The sequence below is a fragment of the Ambystoma mexicanum genome, chromosome 2p (genome assembly GCF_040938575.1).
Source record: "Ambystoma mexicanum isolate Mex_15411 chromosome 2p, UKY_AmexF1_1, whole genome shotgun sequence".
Taxonomy (NCBI): Eukaryota; Metazoa; Chordata; class Amphibia; order Caudata; family Ambystomatidae; genus Ambystoma; species Ambystoma mexicanum.
Window position 1 is genome coordinate 1307677340 of NC_090923.1, and position 20599 is coordinate 1307697938.

Below are 20599 nucleotides of genomic sequence, written 5' to 3' on the forward strand. Positions count from 1 at the left end.
CTCCTTAAGGTACCTCTGAGGGAGAGAGAAGATCTGCCCTCTTGCATCAATATGTCCTGTTCAGCTAGTTATTGGGCTCTTACGGTATAATAATGAAGTGTGTAAAGAGTTGAGGCCTGAGATATATACATTCACGGTCTCTAACATAATCCATAAAGGGGGACCACATCTGTATATATTTCGTGTCTTTGATGGAAAGCATTGCTGCAACCCTCTACATAGCCAAGGTTTACCATACTTTTATCCATCAGTATGCAATTGGTGGGCCCCTGCGGTGTATTCCAGAATCCGCAACATTCAAAACCGCTGCAGTGAGAAAGGGTGTAATTAGCTTTGTCCTATTGCCAGAGAGTGGGTATCCTCCCACTTCATCTCTTCCCCCTAATATGATTGTGACCGGGTTTGCAGATAACTGGGTGCCTACTATTTCCTCGATCCAACCCAAAATTTCTTTCAAATAGTGTTGTATTAAATAAGGGACAATGCCACCATATGTGACCCCATTGCCCCTGCATTTACGCCAACACAGTCCTGATGCAGTCTATCCAGCGCTAGGTACCAGCAGTAACAGATTGTATATGTGCATTCTTTTAGTGTCGTGCAGGTCAAGGTTTTTCTAGTCCTTTCCCAAATTTGGGGCCAAGATTCTATCAGAATTGTGATCTCCGGCTCTTTTTGTCATTCCTCCATGTACAGCATGATTTCTTCTCCTCCCTCTGGGTCTAATCTAGTATAGTACTGCAATATCCTTTTCTTGTCACTGCCCCTGACCAGCAGAGACTCCAGCCCCTTAGGGAGATCCAGTGTCTCAATTGGAAATATCGAAACCATTCTGACTCTGTGATTTTCAACTTTTCCTTTCATTGTTCAAATTTCCACAGGGTTCCTCCTAGCGTCAGTAGCCCCTCTGTTTCTCATCTAGCATACGCCAATCTGTTCCCTCCCAGGATGAACTCTGGATTTTGGGGTAAGCAGCCCCAAGCCCCTTGCGATCTTCAAATGATTGTAGCCCCTATCCCAGTATGCAAATGTTATCTGTGTCGTCGAGAGGAGTGATTTGGCAATATGCCTTGTCTGCTGGGCAGAAAAGGCAGGTGCTTCAGCTGATTGCTAGATCAACTCTGTTCTATCTCAACCCATCTTTTCTCGCGCTGAAGGTTCGGCCAATCTAGAATGTGGCTGTTCTGGGCCGCGATCACATATCTCAAGATATCTGGGATGCCCAACCCTCCCACCCCCCCGGGGCATAGTACACAATAAAATCTTCCTAGGGATCCTAGGCAACTTTTTAGATGAACCTACATATTTCCCCCTGTAGTCTCTTAATCACTTTGTTCTGTATCCTGATCGGTAACGCTTGGAACAAATAAGAGTTTAGGTAGCAGCGTTATCTGGCATATGCCATTTAGACAGGAGTTCAGTCGCTTTAGCCAGCAGGGCAGGGATATTAGAATTATATAGTGTGAGGGGTCAGAAATGGGAGGCGGACACAAAGTGATAACATTCTCAACATAAGCCATTTTATTAACAGAAAGGGGTTTGGCTAAAGGCCTAACTTTCCCTATCCTAAAGCAAATGTCCCTTCCTATGAAACTAAGACTAAAGCAGATTGACCTTGTGTCCAAACACAGCAGCAGATTTTCGATTCCATTACTCTCTCTGTGTTACTTTGAGTATTCTGTGACTCGTTTCTGTGCTCTGGTCAGCTACCTTCGCCGCTTCTAGGCCTTGTGAACACCTGTACCATCTCTGTAAATTATTTTACTTTCTTTACCACACAATGGCTACAATAATGCCGTATATGTACGAGCCCGAGTACACCGAGGAAGAACTACTGGAAAGGCAAGCACGCGAAAACGATGGGGATTCGGACGGCAGTTGGGAGGACCAGTCAACGGATGAAGAGCCTGGACCATGTCGCATGGACGGCGTCTCCACCTGGTGCACGTGCAATCGGTGCGAGCTAATGCCAACTGAGGAGGAGAACTGCTGCTGCCGTGAAAATTCCGGGTGCTTGGCCTACATTTCGGAAGGCGAGCCAAGTCCGCAATGCATCACCGAGCTGCCAGAGTTCAGGGAAGCCTGCCTCTCACGGACCGTGTTGAGGATGATGATGGTGCTTATGCACGAACTTCGCGGCACTGTTCGTCCGCGTAATCCGAGTAACGAGTAAGTATACTCTGGTTGTGATGTCAGTGATGCCACTACTATTTCATGGTCGTCTCCCACATATAAAATTACATCTACATATCATTCGAATGCATGTAAATTGGTTCCATATTGTGAATTTTCTAGATAGAATTTTTTTCAAAGCAGAATGACATTTTTTACCTGAATCGACAGTGATAAGAAAGTTTTGTCATTTTAATACAGTTTGCATCTTTCATTTTCACAGGTGGTACAGGCTGGTGGCCTATCGTTGCTTCACTTGGTGGCTTCACAGGAGGCTCGGACACCGCGTTCGGAGAGTAATACCTGCCTGTGCGGTACTTGCCATTAGACAACATTTCCCCAGCGACAGTGGACAATACCGCGGATTTTCCCTGGATGTGCTGCAACCAGAACTTTACAATGTGTAATGTTTATTATTTATGTTCAATTGAAATTAAGATCTAAAATAAAACCCAACATATATTTTAACAATGGTTGTTTTGATTTTTTAAATGAATCTAGTGTGTCTCCATTGAATAGTCTTCCTGTGCCTTGTCTTGTCACACCACATGTCTCCGGCCAGCATCCTCCCTCACGCTGGCCGCCCACCTTCAATCCACATAACCGTTGAACCCATATGCAGCAGACATACATATGTTATTTTGCGGGTTGGCATCAAGCCTCCCGGCCTTGCCTCCTCCCCCAAAAATACTTACCACACCACTTTGTTCAAGCGTTGGCAATAAAAGGAAGGCCGTTGGATTTTATTGATACAAAACATGGTTATAGGTAAATAATCCATATGGTTGATCATAATAAATCATCCTTTTGGGCACCGGGTACAGAGATGACCCCCTCTGGCCCGTGCCGCCTTGCCACCACAGGCCAGCCTGCTGCTGACTAACTGCCTAGGCATCCAGGGTCTCCAGGGTGAACTGCACCCATATATTCTCCTGGGAGGGTGAGGTATTTATAAACTCACCCCCCTGCCTTCCATGTACTAGATCCTGCAGCCTGCCTCTTACATGCAGTTAGATGGCCTCTCCTTGGTGAGGCCCTGCGGCAAACGAGTCTTGTTTGCACGACCACCGCCCCAATCCACCCCCCCCCCGCCCTATCAAAGGCAGTTCGCACCGGGGTACTTGTGCTGGCAAGTGGAGCTGTCAAGGAGCGATAAAGGCCAAGAGGTGCCAAAGACCATGTACACTTCAAAGTGTTCTATAGAGCATGGGTTGTTGTTCCCATGTCTACTTCCATAACCCGTGTCTCCTGCCAAGCATCCCCCCTCACGCTGGACGGCCCCCTGCAAACCGCATAATGCCACGACATATACACGTCATTCATTCACAAACACACCCCTGTTTCGAATTCTTTATAACCCACTTCATATTCTAATGAGAACTTCTTTGCCCTTTGCTAGTCAACCCCTGAAGGTGCTGGTTATCTGCTCTTCGTCTCTGTGAACTTCCGTGACCACTTCGAGGAAACTCGTCAGTTTGCAACCTGTGAACTGCTCCCTGTTCTACGACAAGAAACTACTCTGATCCCTGCATCTAACTGTTTGTTCGTCAAGGTAAGGCCATGTACCATAATCATTTTGCGTCCAATTTCTTTTCGTTCAAGACAGTACATGCAAGGAACTAGTCACATGTTCTGAGTTTAGTCATATTATCTTTCTATTTTTTTAAAGTTATTCAAATACTTATCCGCATGTGAATAACGTGTATAGTTCCAAGAACCAAAACGAATCTTGCATTGAACCTTTTATGTGTCATTTAATTTTTTTAACACATTGGTATTCATAGAGAATTGTTGATCTTTACTTTTCAGAACTTTCCACAATGCCTGCCTGTTCCATTGGCGGTTGCCCTTCGAAGACCCATAATAAATCTGAAGGTACTATAATGCATGTTTTCCCTAAGACAATAGATCAGATAAGAGAATGGGTCCGATATTGCGGATATCCACCGTCTGAGCTTGAAAGTAGAGTCCTAGAAGTCTTTGCGGACAAGAGGGGTGATCGATACCGCATCTGCAGCAGGCACTTTAGCTCAGACATGTACTCCACATCATTGCTAATAAAGAAGAACACACCGCGAGCGAGGCGAAAATTGCTCTCAACCGCTATTCCCACTCTATTCGTCTACATCCCTCCACTGGTGAGTCAAGTTTACGTATTTATCTCTCGGCCTTGCGGTAGTGTGTAGCATTAGCTAAAAATAATTTCCCCATTTATGTATCCACTCAATATGAAGGCGGAAGATTCTCCATCTGTGTCGTTATTGCAGTCATCAGCCACTTCAAGCGCCTATCGGGTAATCTTACTTAGCTATTCTGCAACTGACTTGTTTTAGGCATGTAAATCAATAGTTTTAATATATCGTGTGATTATTTTACCTAATGGTACACCCTTCTACTCGTCCTCTAGTCTTTGTTTTCAGTTATAATTATTGTTATCCAAAATAATGCAAGTACTGTCTTTCAGGGAGATGCTGAGGAGTCCAACGTATTGACAACCGTTGATGTCACTCAGATGCTCGAGGTACGTTTCCGGACAGTTCCATCGATGGAGATCATCAGATCTTGCATTCTTGTAGCGTGATTGTTACACAATATGTTTCTTTCGTTTTTAGCCATTGATATGTCCTTCTGTCGTCGCCCTCCTATGTGTCTTCTTATTTCAATATTGTGTTCATTACTAATGAAAGTCCTATGTTTCAGGGAGTCGATGGAGCATTAGTCCAAGAAGAAGGGGGAGCATGCAGTTACGGGTCGGCGCAACAGCTTGCAGAAGTGTGCACCGCAGTTACATCGTCCCTTGATGTTCTTATGCATTTCGAGGTATGGATACTGACAGTTCGATGAAGCGAAATCATATGACGTGATTACATCCGCTATACTTCCTTCTTTATTAACGCAAGTACTATGTTTCAGGGAGATGACGGAGCTTCTTCTACAAGAACATCACCCCTAGTAGTTGATGGAGATATCTGGGTGGTGACACTTCCAACGATCGAGCAAATCGAATCATATTTAGATATCCATTATTTATTTTAGACAACTGATCATTTGTGCAGGTCTATTTAGATGAGCCGTTGACGCCTGCACAAAGTGTATGTTCTTTTTAACAAAATAGAAAACCATACTAATGCAATTACTGTGTTTCAGGGAGTTACTGAAGCATCATCTTCAATAATATCATCAATGGAAGTCTATGAGGAGCCCGAGGTATGGATCTTGACAGTTCCATCTAACTAGATCAACAATGCGTGAATAATTGTCGTTTGAATGTTCTACACAAAGCGTTCATTCGTGTTTTGCTATTGAGATGTACGTGGGTATTGGTCCCCAAGTACATTTTGTGTTTTCAATATTATTATACATACTAATGAAAGTTCTATGTTTCAGGGAGTCGATGGAGCGTCAGTGCGTGATGGATGTGCTTATCATGAAAATATAGTCGTTGCAGCGCAAGAGGAAGTGGAGACATGCACACACGAGTCGGAGCAACAGCGTCCAGATGTTGAAGTTCGAGGCAAGAAAGTTTCAAAGAAAAGAAAGCAAAAGAAGGTTAGTGTCCTGGTCACTATATTATGTTGTTTTTCACTGTTAATAGTTCAATACTGTAAGTTGTGTTTAAACTGAACATCCCTTTTCCAATCTGTCCTCTAGTTGCGAGTGGGTGTACGAACTAGATCTACACAGACAGTGAAGCGAACGAGAGATGTTGCTTGTCAAACCTTTTGGCAGGGACTTGAGACTGGAGATGCATCGTGCCAATGGGAAGAATATGAAGTGATTGACAACGGAGCTATACCACATCCAGCCATTGATAGTGAATGTCCTCCTGGTAGTTCGGATGCAGTCGGAGATCAATTCACAGAATCCACACCCGCAAAAACTAAGACCGCGAGAAAGTTGAAGAAATTGTTTTATTCACCCATCGCCGGAGAAGGAACAGATGTTGCAATGGAAGAGAATGAAGTGGACGACAATGAAACACCATCAATATCACTGAACATAGCGGAAGACGATATCAGAGATTCTACCTTTCATGTGAGTGACATGTCCTCAACGTTACAGGCCGAACCAGCTGGGATGCAGAGTGACAGTATAAGGAAAGAGGCCAAATTCATTGTATTCGATAGTTGTTTGATTGATATTATTATTCGGATGAAATGTGGGCATTCGGTTGGTGGGGAAGTATGTGGGGAGCCATTGATTAATGTGACTCGTGCAATTCGAGGCACTAACCTTAAAATACATGCAATCTGTACAAAATATCATCCTTTCTCATGGTCTGCACAACCCATGCTGGGGCAACTGCCAGCAGGCAATCTACTTTGTGCAGCGGCTGCACTTTTTAGTGGTTCAAGTTTTAAAAAGTTAGAGTCTTTCTTTCAGTTTGTGGGAATCCATTTCATTGCGAAAACTCAGTTCTACAAATACCAAACCGATTATCTATTTCCAGCCATTAGCGAAGCTTGGAGAATGGAAAAAATGTCTATTGATAGTACATTTGCGGGCAAGCGGTTCAGGCTAGCCGGTGATGGACAGTGCGACAGCCCAGGATTTTCAGCCAAGTACTGCACCTACCACTTTCAGGACATGGAAAGTAAGAAAATTGTGAGTTCGGTGGTCGTGCAGGTGTCACAAAGTACATCCTCAGTGGCCATGGAGAAAGTTGGCTTTGTAGCATCATTGCAAGAACTACAATCGCGGGGAATGGTGATCGACCTGATAGCCACGGACAGACACGTTTCAATTGCCAAGACAATGAGAGAAGAGTACAAAAATATAAATCTCCAATTTGACGTTTGGCATCTTGCAAAAACAATCAATAAAAAAATGTCGGCTGCAGGTAAAAAAAAAGATATGCAAGGTATTTCACAGTGGTCCAAGTCAATCAGCAACCATCTTTGGTGGAGCTCAAAAACATGTGGAGGGTCGTTGGAAATTCTACTGGAAAAATGGCGGTCAGTAATGCTACACTGTAGCAACGTTCACCGCTGGACCACAAACCAACATTTCCACAATTGTGAACATGGCCATTTGTCCACAGAGGAGGCACGGAAGGAGAAGTGGTTGATTCCTTCATCACCCACTCACAAAGCCATTGAAAAGATTGTATTTGATAAAACTATAACAAGAGATTTGAGGGGACTCACGGAATTCTGCCACACAGGAGATTTGGAGGTGTTCCACAATATGTGCCTAAAGTACAGGCCAAAACGATTGCATTTTGGCATGGAGGGCATGATAAATCGGACTCTTCTAGCGGTCTTGGCACATAACCATAATGTTGGCCGTCAACAAAGTAGGACGACCGGAACTTTAGGGACGCTTCGCTACAATAAGGCCTTCACAAAAAGAAGTAAACAATGGGTTATCAAACCAGTGTTTGAGGATATGCAATATGACTTTATTGAGAGACTTATTGTTGATGTCCTAGATAGGCACATACATGGAGTTGTGAACGAACCTGTGCAGGGGACAACTGCATTGCCACCCAACATTGCCTCTGTTCCATGTCCACCTAAAGAAGAGCTCATTGAGAAATACACATCACTGTTTAAATGATTGTAATTTGATTGTCTGTTCTCTCGAGTCTCCTCATGTCGCAGGCCCACTGAATATGTGTAGCTATGTATTATGTAAATAAAAGTGATTGCTCTGTGAGTCCTGTGAGATGGCCTTACACTGAATGTAGCTAACTAGGAATGTGTGCTCGTTCAAAGTGAAGGTCAGCTGCTTTGATTTTTTTCTCGGGTGCCGGAATGGCCCATGATTCAGTATAAGGTTCTATTGTTATTTGACCTTGACAGGCCGGGACCATCCCGAAAGACTTCTTTTTGGGGGTGTGGGGCAATAACGTAAGAAACGATAATGAATATAATTTCAGAAACGAAAGCCATTTAATGTTCGTTCATTAGAAGAAATAACGTCGGCATAGAAGGAGTGGTATTTCGGGGCTGCCCTACGCACAGACACAATGGAAAATGCAAATATAATGTAAGTAACTCTTTAGATGAGTTTATACCGCAATTTAATTACTATACAGTAGCTTTAAAGACGGGTTAAGTTGTACTTGTTCGTTCTATGTGGCATATTGTTTTGTACCGCGCACTATCTTGAGGAGAACCATCTCCTTTTACGGAAGCACCTCAAAACCTTCCTCTTTGCTTCTGCTTTCTCTCTCCCTCTCCCCTGCTACAACTGGTCCACTGTCTGCGACCTCGGTCCTGGGCCCTTCCACTCTCCACCTGCACTGCCTCCCTGTCAACCCCTGCACTGGGGGACTGTCTCAGTATCCTACAGCCCCCCCTTGACGTATAATACCCAGTTGCACTGTCCTAGCTATGAAATAATTTCCCGACCTAATATATAAAATGAATAATTTTAATAAAGATCTGATGGTGAGACTAATTTCATTTTTTATGTTTTTAAAACAGGTACATCCTTCATTATTGTATGTGTCACGAGTACCAGACACCGGCGGATGGCTTTTATAACCGCCAGTTGCTTCTCCGCGTGAACAACGTTAGCACCCTGACCATTTTATGGGACGATCGCCAAGTACAAGTATGCCCTTACGCGGTACTAACGGCTAGATGCAACATACAGACCGTTGTGGTGGCCTAGTGCCTCGTTGTTGGAACAGCCATGCGATTATCAGTGCGACCGAAGAGCTTATTTTATCGTAAACCAACACCCTGTGTACTGCACACGAACATCGCTTGCCTCAAGATGAACTATTTTGGATCGAGAGCAAAGAAAAATGCAAATCGCAGAATATTCTCTAAACATTTGATGTCCAATAAATGTACTTTGCCAAATGGACAATCTTGCTGTTTGCTTTTAAACCACAGTTTCATATTCCAAATTGTGGCGCTGTATTGTGAGATGATCTAAGACCCTGTGTACAGCAAAGGAACCTCGCGTGCCTCAAAACAAACTTTTTGGAACGTGAGCAAATAAAAATGCAAATCGCTGAATATTCTCTAAACATTTGATGTCAAATAAATGTACTTTACCAAATTTACAATCTTGCGGTTTGATTTAACAGTACAGTTTCATATTCCGACTTGTGGCGCGCTGTGTTGTGAGCTAATCTGTGTTGGTTTCCGGGTTCTGTGTGTAGTCACGTAGAAGACGCCTGGGCGCGTTTGCCTACGCAGCACAGTCACGTCACGGATAGAGGCGGGGAATATGAATGTTTAGATAAAGTCTGTTTCAGGGGCGGGGGATTTGATTTAGTGCCGTAAAAGCAGGTGAGCCAGGGCGATGGGGGGAAATGATAGGATTATCAGAAAATGGCGGCTGATTTCGAGTGCGTTAATGGACGAAAAGTCGGGTAAGGTCCATAGGAAAGTTTTCTACGATCTACCGATTTATGCTTAAAAACACATGGCCGAACCGTAGGGACAATAAAAAAAAAGTCCCGGAACTATCCTTTAAAACCTATCCAACTTACCCTATTTAAGCTCATAGAGTATACTGGCAAAACCAGGACCGAGACAAGGGGCCGAGACTGACTTTAAAAAGGGAGCATCAACCCAGTCACAGAAAATCAAGGCCAGGGGATTACACTTTTACACTTTTTTTTCCTTTCCATCACCCTATGTTAATTAGGCCCACAGACAGTATTTTCAATCTCATCCCATCTCCCTTCCCCATTTCCAACCAGTACTGGGACATGGAAGAGGCGACCAAGAGTAGTAAGGATTACACATAGGAATAACATTGGGAGGCAGGAAGAGGACTAGTACATTTCACCACTAGGCTGTCTCACTATTAGAGTCAGGCAAGGTCAGGCATTTCACCTTATCCATGCACTTCTGACTCCACTTGACTCTCAGTTAGGGTATAAAAGGTCTGGTTCTGCCAAAGAAAATGAGTGAGCTGGGGTTGCTGGTTGGAACGTGCAAGCCAGGGAGCAGGAGGCAGCAACAAGAGTAGCCTGGAAGATACGCAGGAGATTGGGGCGTCAATATGCTGACCCGTTGTGTCAGAGGGGTTGCAGTGTGGCGAGGAAGCTTTGTCCCCAGGGAGCGGGAGTGAGGCGTGCTGCCAGCTGCTAGTCGTGTCCAGGGCAGTGCTTGTTCCCTTTGGATGTGTGCAGGTCCCATGCGTGCCTGACTTGCAGGTGGGAAGATCCTGACCTCAACCTACAGACCCTGAAGAGCTGCTTGCCACCGCTGCGCTACTGGGTGAGTTTCGCAAAGAATGAGAGAGAGAAACTCAGTAGCGTGCAGGTGGCTGGAGCAGGAGCAACAGTGATGAAAGATGCAAGCGTGTTAGTCAGAAAGCAGAAAGAAAAAGAGGAAAACAAGAGTAACAGTGTGCTCATAGAGCAAAGTCAGAGAAAGACCGAAATAGTGAATTTAAAGGGAGCGGAAAGCAAAGAGAGGAGGCATGTGACCCAAAAGCACGAAGGAGGGCACTTGCGGCCCGAAAGTAGAATAAAGAGAGTTGAAAGCAAAGAGAAAGCAATGAGAGGGTGCCCGCGATCCGAAAGCAGAGTGGAAAGCAGAGAGAGGTTGCAAGGGACCCAGAAGCAAGAAAGAGTGCGAAAGTGGGTACGATTGACCAGAAAGTTGAAAAAGGAAGGTGCAAGGGTGCACAGTAAAGTGAGAAGAGTGTGACAGGGGCACGGCAAAGCAAGACGAGTGTGCAAGAGGCACGATAAGGAGAAAAGGAGGTGGAAGTGTGCACAGCAAAGTGGAAAGAGATGTGAAAGAGAAATAAGAACAGAGTGGAAAAGGCACCAGAGGGAAAAGGTGCCAGAAGAAAGATACAAAGTGTAAAGGGAGGGGTCAGACGTTAGAGTAGTCGCACAGGGGGGGAGCAAAAGCCCCAGCGTTTTCTAAAGTATCTGACACTGCCCCATGAAAGGACTATGTGTTGAAAGGTACATCCTGACAAGGTGAACTTTTGTTTGAAACCCGAGGGGCCTAAAGCTTGGGGAAGGGAACCCTGAGTGCCCCACAGAGACATTTTGAACTTTGCAAGAAAGGCTTAGACTTGGGGGAGGGAACCCTGAGAGGATTAAACAGAAACTGTGGGCCTCATTACAAGTATGCCAGTAATTTTTCCTAGTTACCGTCATGCCGTTGCCACCGAATCCGGCAACTCATGATTTCAGAGTCACCAGATGATTACGGGTTGTCGCGCACGCGCTTTCCGTCATGCCGGAAACAGCGGTACCGGCATCACGGAAACAGCATCAAAACTCTCAAAAACGGACAACACCGGCGTCCTTGGTGGTGGTGCCTCCGAATCCGACGTACCGCAATTACTGTGACCGGAAACAAAGTGATCGCCGGAACAGGAAACTGGCCGGCGGCCATTACAAAAACACAATACATTGCAATCCTCAAACCAAAGGCGACATCCACACCTCCTGACCAGACAAATTACACCAGTAGCATGTCATCTAGAGTGTGTGAGACCCGCAAGCGGAAGCCCTGCTTCTCAGAGCCGGACCTCAACATGCTTGCGGACACCATTGTCCAGCATACTCCAGAACTTTTCAGCAATGACCAGCACATGAAAACCCAGCTGCGCAAGAACAGCATTTGGGAGGAGGTGGCCCAGAAGGTGTCGGCAGTCGGGACAACACCACACACAGTGTGGGACTGCCACAAGCGCTGGGATGACCTGCGCCTGAGGGTACAGAACCTCCTCTCTACACAGCAGAGACAGGGCATGGCCACAGGTGGCAGGAGCGCATCACCAATAAGCCTGATGGCCTGGGAGGAGAGATGCAGCAGTGTGCTGCACCTGGAGTTAATTGAAGGGGTCGGTGTTGTGGAGGCCGGAGCCGGGACACCAGGAGAGGCCAGGGGGTACACGTAACCCCAATGTAATAATCAACATCTCTAGGCACCCTGCTCCCACCACTGTACCAACATATCACAGAAATGGAAATTACAGCATTCACAACCCCAAAAAAACCCTGCATGCCCCCTCCCCCAAGAAAACAACCTGGGTGTATATACGCACATGCACCCTGGCCACTAAATAATGCCCCTTGCCAGACCAACCAAAAGTGATGGCCGTGTCCTGGCCACCTGGATGACAGATCCCCCAGAGACTAGTGGGTGAGACACCTTCTGGGTTCTCACAGTATCCACCAAAGTTCCTCATTCAATGCTTATTAGGCTTTGTTTCACAGCATGCATCTGTGGCAAAGATCCCTCTCTGTCCCTTGGAGTGATGGTCAGGGTGGCTAAGGGCCTGGGGACCACTTGTGTCGTGATGCTGGGCCCAGGGGTGAAATGGGGAGGATGCCCCTGTGAATCCCACCATGTCCAGAGCAGGTGTCTCGGGCTCACCACCAATTACCATCATCTGCTAATGCTTGTTTAAGTGACCAGGAAATGCCCGAGACTTTGGGAGTGCTACATGGCATTTTAGAGAACCATAGCGTACCACCCAAAATAAAATGTTTTGCCTTGTCACAGTACAGCTTGCTGGTGTCTATGGGGACTGGCGATAGAGACGTGCAAACATTACAGACATTAGATGCAGACAACACAGAAGATGTTGTGAGGAGCATGAGCACTAGTGCTGGCAAATCCTCTCATCTGGGGTGCAAACACGGGAGAGCGAGCCGATCTTTGGAATGTGAGGGTGTATTCAGGAGTTAATTGGGAGAAGGATGGAAGATAGTGCAGGCAGAGAGAGAGGAGGAGGCCAGGACTTGGAGGGAGCAGCAGAAGGGTCAGAAGAGAGTAAATGGGTAAAAGGAGGAATATCAAAGACTGGAGAGGAGAGGAGGTTGAGTGAGGATAAGAGAAGGAGATTGGTAACCAAGGAAAAGAGGAGGGTAAAAGCTGAGGAGTGGAGGAAGATTATCAGGGGGGGGGGGGGGGGGGGGAGAGAGAGAGAGAGAGAGAGAGAGAGAGAGAGAGAGAGAGAGAGAGAGAGAGAGAGAGAGAGAGAGAGAGAGAGAGAGAGAGAGAGAGAGAGAGAGAGAGAGAGAGAGAGAGAGAGAGAGAGAGAGAGAGAGAGAGAGCTTTTGGAGGGAAGGATGCATATGGTGCAGAGAAGACTAAGGTGGTAGTGTGGGAGAGGGTGACCCCAGAGTGTAAAAAGGGGTGGCGGGCTGGGTTGAGTGAAGGAAGGAGCAAGTGATGTATATAGAGGAGGTGCAGGTGAGGCATAAGGAGAGAGAGAGAGGGGGGGGGAGAGAGAGAGAGAGTGGGTAGTAGAGCCAGGATCCGGAGACAGGGAGATAGCGAGAGGCCTCATACACAACCAGTGTAAACCATAAAGTGGCCTCCTCTTTGTTTACAGTTGCAGGCCTTTGCGAATGGCCGGCTCAGACCCAACATCTGGCTCAGACACAGCAACTACATCGCAAGATCTGGGACCTGGGAGGAGGTCTGCCCACCATACTCAAGAAACCCAAAGCCAAGTCAAGAAAGCAGGAAGTTCTAGAAAGAGACTATGAGGGACGCTGGATGTACTGTGAATCCATAAGGGGAATTGTGACAGAATCTCATTTGAGTTGCTTTTCTTTATCTTTTGGCCAACCCTTCATATAAACCCCAATAAATCCAGTTGAATGGCAGTACTCATGTTATGCCTTTTGTGGAACCACTTAGTTTCGTGAAAGATCAGACTTTGTTTTCTCAATCATTCTTAGACTTGGAAAGGCTTTAGTTTTATAGCATGGATACAACTTTACTCTTTCAGTGGTTATTAGGCTTTCAACATACTCTGTTTCCCAACATACCTTGCTTTCCTTCCTCAATGCATATTCAAATCGGAATGTACTTAGTGTCACAGCATGTATCGCACTTGACTTTGAAGTGGCACCCCTGCGCGTTAGTGCACTATAAAACTCAAAAATCAATTAATAAGATAAATGGATCAATTATTTCTAGTCTTTGAATAGAGTTCCTTGCCCTGCATGCATCATATTATATTCTCTCAATGGTTCTTACATTTTTAATAGAGTTTGTTCTGCACCACACTTTGTTATCTCAATGGCTAGTATATTTTGAATAGACTTCCTTTCCCAGAATGCATCATACTTTGTATTCTCAATGAGTATTAGCCTATGAATGGTCATCAACATAGAACCAGCAGAGGACCGATTCAGGTGAAAGGGATAACCCACCACAGTAGGTTATGAAGAATCTGTATAAAGAACAACTCCTTTAGCACAAGCAGAGAGACAACAGCAGACCTACTGAAGTGAAAACCTGCCTGCTAATCCCTTGACTTTGATCATCACCCTGTTCCACAAAGGCCACTGAACAGGACCTGGATTTTAATGACTTTTAGTCACTAACAGCATGGGCTACCACAGGAATCCAAAGAAAGGTTTTTGCACACACATCTAACCATGTAGAGAAACCCAGCTACTTTATTCTTTGAAGATATTATTTAGCAGACAAAGAGCCCATAATGGTTATCTGTTTTCACTTACCCCTTTTTCCGTTGGTTCACCGCCAATATTTTCATCGACATACCAGTCAGACTCCCACTCCCAATGTGGCGAGGGCAGCTCAAAACTGTCAAGCTCTTGATGCAGCAAGCCGGTCACATCACTCCACTGCCACCTATCACTGGGCATTAACTTCTCACAGAAACCAGTAACTGGGTTCCAGCGCTATACGAAAGAGGGAGAATTATACAGAACGTTTTAAACATGTGAATGCGCTATTAGAAGAATCTGAAAAGTTCAACAAGTTCTAGGCATGAATAATGTATAGTTTTGTTCTTTTCTCTATAAAACATTTAACCACATTTTCTGACCTACTCGAACGTTCAAAGAATATGTTTTCATATCAGGCCATAGATTAAAAGACAGACAGCCTCTCTAACATACTTATGCATATAAGAAGACGCTTTCAATCTTGTTTTAAACCAGAACCTAAGCATATAAAATAACTTTATTGTTATAGCAAAGGCATTCCCCAGCAACTCCCTTTCCCTCTTCTGGCAATGGACCAAAGCCCCATGGGGAGTTCAGTCCTTACATGGAACCAAACGACGTTAACAATACACAACAGCTATCCATTGCAATTAGTAACTCTGTCAATAACTTACTCGGGATCAATTAAGGAAATTAGTGCAAAAGCAGATTCAATGCATAATACAGACATAACAAATATATATTGATATCCAGGCTTCAGTTGATTGTGAAGTGGGAGCATTCCCTATGTTTAAAGGGTGGGAGTAAAATGATTTTGTATGGATACAAAAATCCTATTCCCAATGAGGCATTTCATATAGGTGAGTAATTGGTTATTTATAACACGCTTAATACCCAGAGGTTTCTAAGAGCGGACCCAGGGATCGAACCTGTGTTGCTCTGCGTCGTCTTGCTTCCAAGGAAAGCACGTTGCCCCTGAGCTATCCTCCCTGCCCTCGTGTATGAACATATCGTTGGAGCAGTGTGGGTGGAAGCAGAGGACTTGGTTCCTATGTGTCTACTGTTTCCTACTTTACTCCCCATTTTTCGTCTTTCAAGTATTTGCCTATATTTGCCAAGTATAGCACCTTACAAATTACATCTTCTGAAATAGTCCGTGTATTATTATACATTAAGGTGGTATTCTTGCATTCTGTGCATCTCTTGCTGATTATCAGCAACTCAGGAAAAAAGTACTAACCAGACTTCAGCAACACTGCTGTATGGAAAGCCTAAACATTTTTTATTCAAAGTTACTCGAGTACAATTCCTAGCATTTGGGGGGCGTGACTGGCGGCACCCAAGATTGCAGCAATTTTCTAAAGCTAAAGCTCTAGCACAATCACGCTCTCCGCTGCAAGCACCTTGAACAGCACAAGGCATTTGTTCTAAAAATGTGCTCAGGGGAACTGGAGCCTTTGCTGAAGGATCAGCAGGGAAAACATGGCTTTAGGTTTCCTGAAGATGCTGGATATTCTGTGTCAGTGGACCATGCAGCGCTCCTGTGATGGTGGCACGGCCCTGCCCTTGCAGCCTGGTGGGAACTGCTGTGTTGGGTAGAGACCATAAAAGTGGAGGACTGCCAGCAGCAGTTGGAGGCTCCCATTATGGAGGCGGCTCATACCTGAATCCATTGAGAGCTAGTGGCAGGTGGAAGGAAGAGAGGATCGACAGCCCCCAAAGCGGGATTCGGCACCCAGATAGTCCTCTGTTGCTTCGGTGGTTGGGGGGAAGGGTGAAGGGGGCTCTATTTTCCGCTTTGACACAATGATGCGGCTTTCATGACACATCAAAAGACTAGGTATGGTCTGAGCATGAGGGGGCATCGATGCTGAGAAGAGTTCAGCTGATGATGTTGGGGAGGTGCACGGTCCTGCTATTTTTACAAATCTGTGGGGATGGCTGGAATGGAACACTCTGCATGATTGAAATGGCGGATTGGAGAGTTTAATCCTGTGCACACCACAGAATTTACTGTAGCGGGCAGGGATAATGAAATAGTAGAAGCCAAGACAGAGACTTGGAGAGCATCCCTTATATTTGATGGACACCCTTCTGATGGAACTTAACCAGAAGAGACCACTTGAGGTACAGAGCTTTCCAATCTATTTTAACACTTAATGTGGTGGGAGGGTGCAGGAATTCTCCAAGACTGACCTTCCTCATCATGTTGTGTCTTGTAAATACATTGTCTTGAGGTGGCAACCCCTTTACATCAGAGCTGGTGGTATGGGCATTGTGATGAATCTAATGGTATCACTTCATTCCCTGATGTAGCCTCTCCCTATGTAGACGGCAGCCGCTACCTGATCCTGACTCTAGCAGCGGCTATATGAGGGAGGGCGACCCTTGGGGGAGAGATGTGATACCTTCAGGGGAAAGACATATCCCTAAAAGGAAATGGAGGATATGTTTTCTCCATTCCTCAGGCCTTAATGGCTTATTGCACCACTCATCCTCATACATGTACTGAGTCCAGTGCTAATATTCCCTGATATGATTACTAGAGTAATACATTTATTACTGAGACGAGGAAGAGGCAGGGAGGAGTAATGATTGCTCCTGAAGGCATCCCATACCAGCTTCCTTAACAACACAAAGAATCATCCATCAACTACTGAGACGAGGAAGAGACTAAGGACCTCATCACGGGTTGGGTGCAGCAGTAAAAATGTGCCGGTAATGCTATTACCACCGCATTACCGCTCCGCCCAATCCCAAGCTGGGGTGAAAAGTTGGAGATTTATGTCCAGCTTTGAGCTGGAGGTAAATCTCCAGCTTTCTGCACATTTTCGGCGCTATTACCACCAGAGCTATTACTGCCGAAAAGCCTGATAGAGTCCTATGGACTCAAAATAAATGGGTATTAACAGCGCCACCGCAACTCAGGATCTGGTGAAAATTGCGTCGTACCGAGTTGCGTTAACGCTAATGGCATTGTGCGGTATCCTGGAGCATTTGGGATACCGTCCAACTTGTAATGAGGCCCAAAGAACAGTAAAGATCACTAAGACCGGGAAGCCTACTCTATGGTGTAGCCTTTGGAAACTCTTTAATCAGGCCATGAGATTTAAAACCCACTCAGCAGCAATCAGAGTGAGCTGCAGATGCTTAGCTGTGTGGTTACCTGCACAAGCACCTGCTGGAACGTTGGGGAAGAAGACGCTGTGGAAAATTTTGCCAAAGTTAATACTACAACTTGTATTACAATTCACTTCACCTGGTGTACTCTCCTGCAAGTACTTCAATACCAAAACTTTATTACAGTTGTTGTTTACCCATGAAACAATACTAGCCCATTGTTGGCGTATTATTCCCTGAATGGTTCCCTCATATATATTGGGAGTTTGCCCCTCTCTCAAGTTCACTTGGAACTTTTCTGGTTGGGGTTATACCTTTTTGTTGAATTGGAACCTTTGTGCACCTTAAGATCCATAGAGAATACCCTTTACACCCTAGAGTTAATTTTTAGAGTATGAGGGCCACAATAGGATTTCGGAACCAGGACCTATTTTTACTTTGGACATCTTGACAACAGAGAGACCCCACATTTTTTGCATGAGGTAGGGAATTACCTCCTACATTAGGGATAGTAAAGCATTCCCCCACCCCTTTTGATTTTGAATAAAAGTTTATAGCCAAAGCTTTGAGTCCTCTGTGTCCATGTCTCATTCCTTGCTCCTCACAGCAGTTTGAAGTCTAGCTTTACTCCCTAGTGAAAGTCTCTGGTAATACTTACATTTGCTCACGGAAGCATTGAGGTGTTCATTTCATTAAGTGCTAAGATGGGAAGGCAAAAAAGATAGATGGCACAAAAACAAACAATCATGCAGCTGTGACTTACTCAGTCTAAGACATCCAATGCTAATGATAAAAGCAAAGATGGCGGTATGAAACATAATGCTAACAAATCATTGGAAATAAATGGCTCTAGCACCCTATGTTAATCTGTTAGTGCAAATCAGCTTAAATTCTCCTGCTTAGCGACGCTCAAGGAAGATCTGGGACATGAGGAGGATAGCTCAGCTGCAACGTGTTTGTCTTGAAAGCAAGACGACATGAAGCAACACAGGTTCGATCCCTGGGTCCGCGCTTAGAAACTTCTGGGTATTTAAGCGCATTATAAATACACAACCAAGACAAAAAAAAACAATTACGCAGCAAAAAAAAAAACTATTCGTGTAACAGCGCTTCGATGCCCGCGGGCAGTGTGAGTGCTTTAAAAATACAAATAAATAAATAAAATAAATGAGATTGCAGCAGAAAAACAGGCCTCCTCCAAAGCAACCCGTGCTGCAATTGGAGAACTCTGACAGGAATTGGCATGGTCTGGGACGAGGGTGAGCGAAAATGCGAAAGCATTTATTGAGTGTTAGAACTATCTACTAAAGACAAAAGAGAAACTATCTGAGGAAAATGTGTCTTTGTGCATGGTGTTGAACCAGATGGAAGATTTGGAAAACAAGCACAGATGCGCAAATCTTCATTTTAAAGGCCTATTTGAAGGAACTGAGGGAGAAAATATTGATCCATCGATGCTGCAATTACTGGTCCATATTGATCTAGACACTCATGTAGGTGCAACAATCCTACATAGGGTGCATGGAGTTGGTCTTTTGCAAACGGGAGAAGTGTTGTTACCAAGAGATTTACTGATGACATTTCATGCTTTTGCAGACATGTACAAAATCTTGAAAAAAGCAAGAGAAATACAAGGATCAACTGGATAAATCTTTCATAATTTCACCATTGCGAATAGCATATCACAGAGTGGCTCATTGAAGAGAACATGAAATATCAATGGCTTTTTCCTATGGATTGCCTTTTACTTGGCAGAATAAGACACATAGGTTAACACGAGCAGAGGAAACCACCAATATTTTGTGAATGTATCTTACTAAAGTAGAATAAGACACACAATGCATTCCCAGGTGGAAAGAAAGTGCATAGCATGTATATCTGGACAATGCCCTCCACATAATCCTGTCACCTAAGGACCAGGGGTGACATAAATACATTAGAGCAATGCGATATTCGATTCCTACAGTGTTTCTCCCCTGATAATGTCTAATACAATATATTCTATAACACACAATGTTTATTTGACCTGGATCTTATTGAAGTGCTCATCTATGCGGATACTTCGCCTAGATTCCCAGCCCCTAATTTGTCATAATGATCTTACTTGCTCTGATTTCTGTAATACTACTTATGAGGGTCTGCCACTGCATTGAACTTGTTTATCTTTATAGAAGAGACCCCGCAAAAATGAAACTCAGTATAGACATCCAGATATTGTCTCAGGGTAATTGGGTGAGTTGGTGGGAGGCTGGGTTGGTTCTCTTCATTCTAGTTGATTTCTGAAAAAATGCTATCGGACAAATGCGGTTCAGGTTGTTTTTTTAGATTTGATCACTTTATACAAGGGTTCCAAACACACCCCGCTAAAAGACTAAGGGCCTCATTACACGGACGGCGGTAAGGGTTAACGGTCACCGTTAATGGTACCGGTGACCGTTAACCCTTACCACCTTACTACGAGGTCCCTTTGCAGGTTGGAGACTTTAACGCCTGCTTTTTGCAGGCGTTAAAAACCAACCCGCAAAGGGACCAGGGAGCTAATTACGGTACCGCAATTTGCGGTGCCGTAATTAGCACCTTCCCCATTCCCATTATGCCCTATGGGGCAAAAATGGGAATGGGGAAGGGCAATGGGGGAAGGGGGAATTACCGCCCCACCAACCTTGGAATAGGGCGGTAATTCCCCTTTCCACCAAGGCGGTGCCGGTATTTTACCAGCACGGACCAAGGTGATAATAGCACCTTGGTCCACCGCCGTCCGTGTAATGAGGCCCTAAATCTGTTAAAGCTTCCCAAATATCAAAAAGTCAATGTGGCCTGCATTCAAGACACTTACCTGTTAAATATCAGAAAATGTTAGAATCTATTCTGAACGTTAAATATTTCTGCACATTTAATTTAAAGAGAAAAAAATGGGTGGGGATCCTCCTAACAAAG

At 44.8% G+C, this 20599-nt stretch overlaps 1 protein-coding gene across 3 annotated transcripts in view; it reads right to left on the reverse strand.

Moving 5' to 3' along the window:
• TECPR1 (tectonin beta-propeller repeat containing 1) overlaps positions 1-20599 on the reverse strand; it is a 1334260-nt gene that overhangs the window by 1003966 nt on the left and 309695 nt on the right. For all 3 annotated transcript variants that reach the window (XM_069645650.1, XM_069645652.1, XM_069645651.1), the window contains exon 3: positions 14594-14776. In XM_069645650.1, the coding sequence (XP_069501751.1) occupies positions 14594-14776 (183 nt within the window). The remainder of the gene's footprint in view (positions 1-14593; positions 14777-20599) is intronic.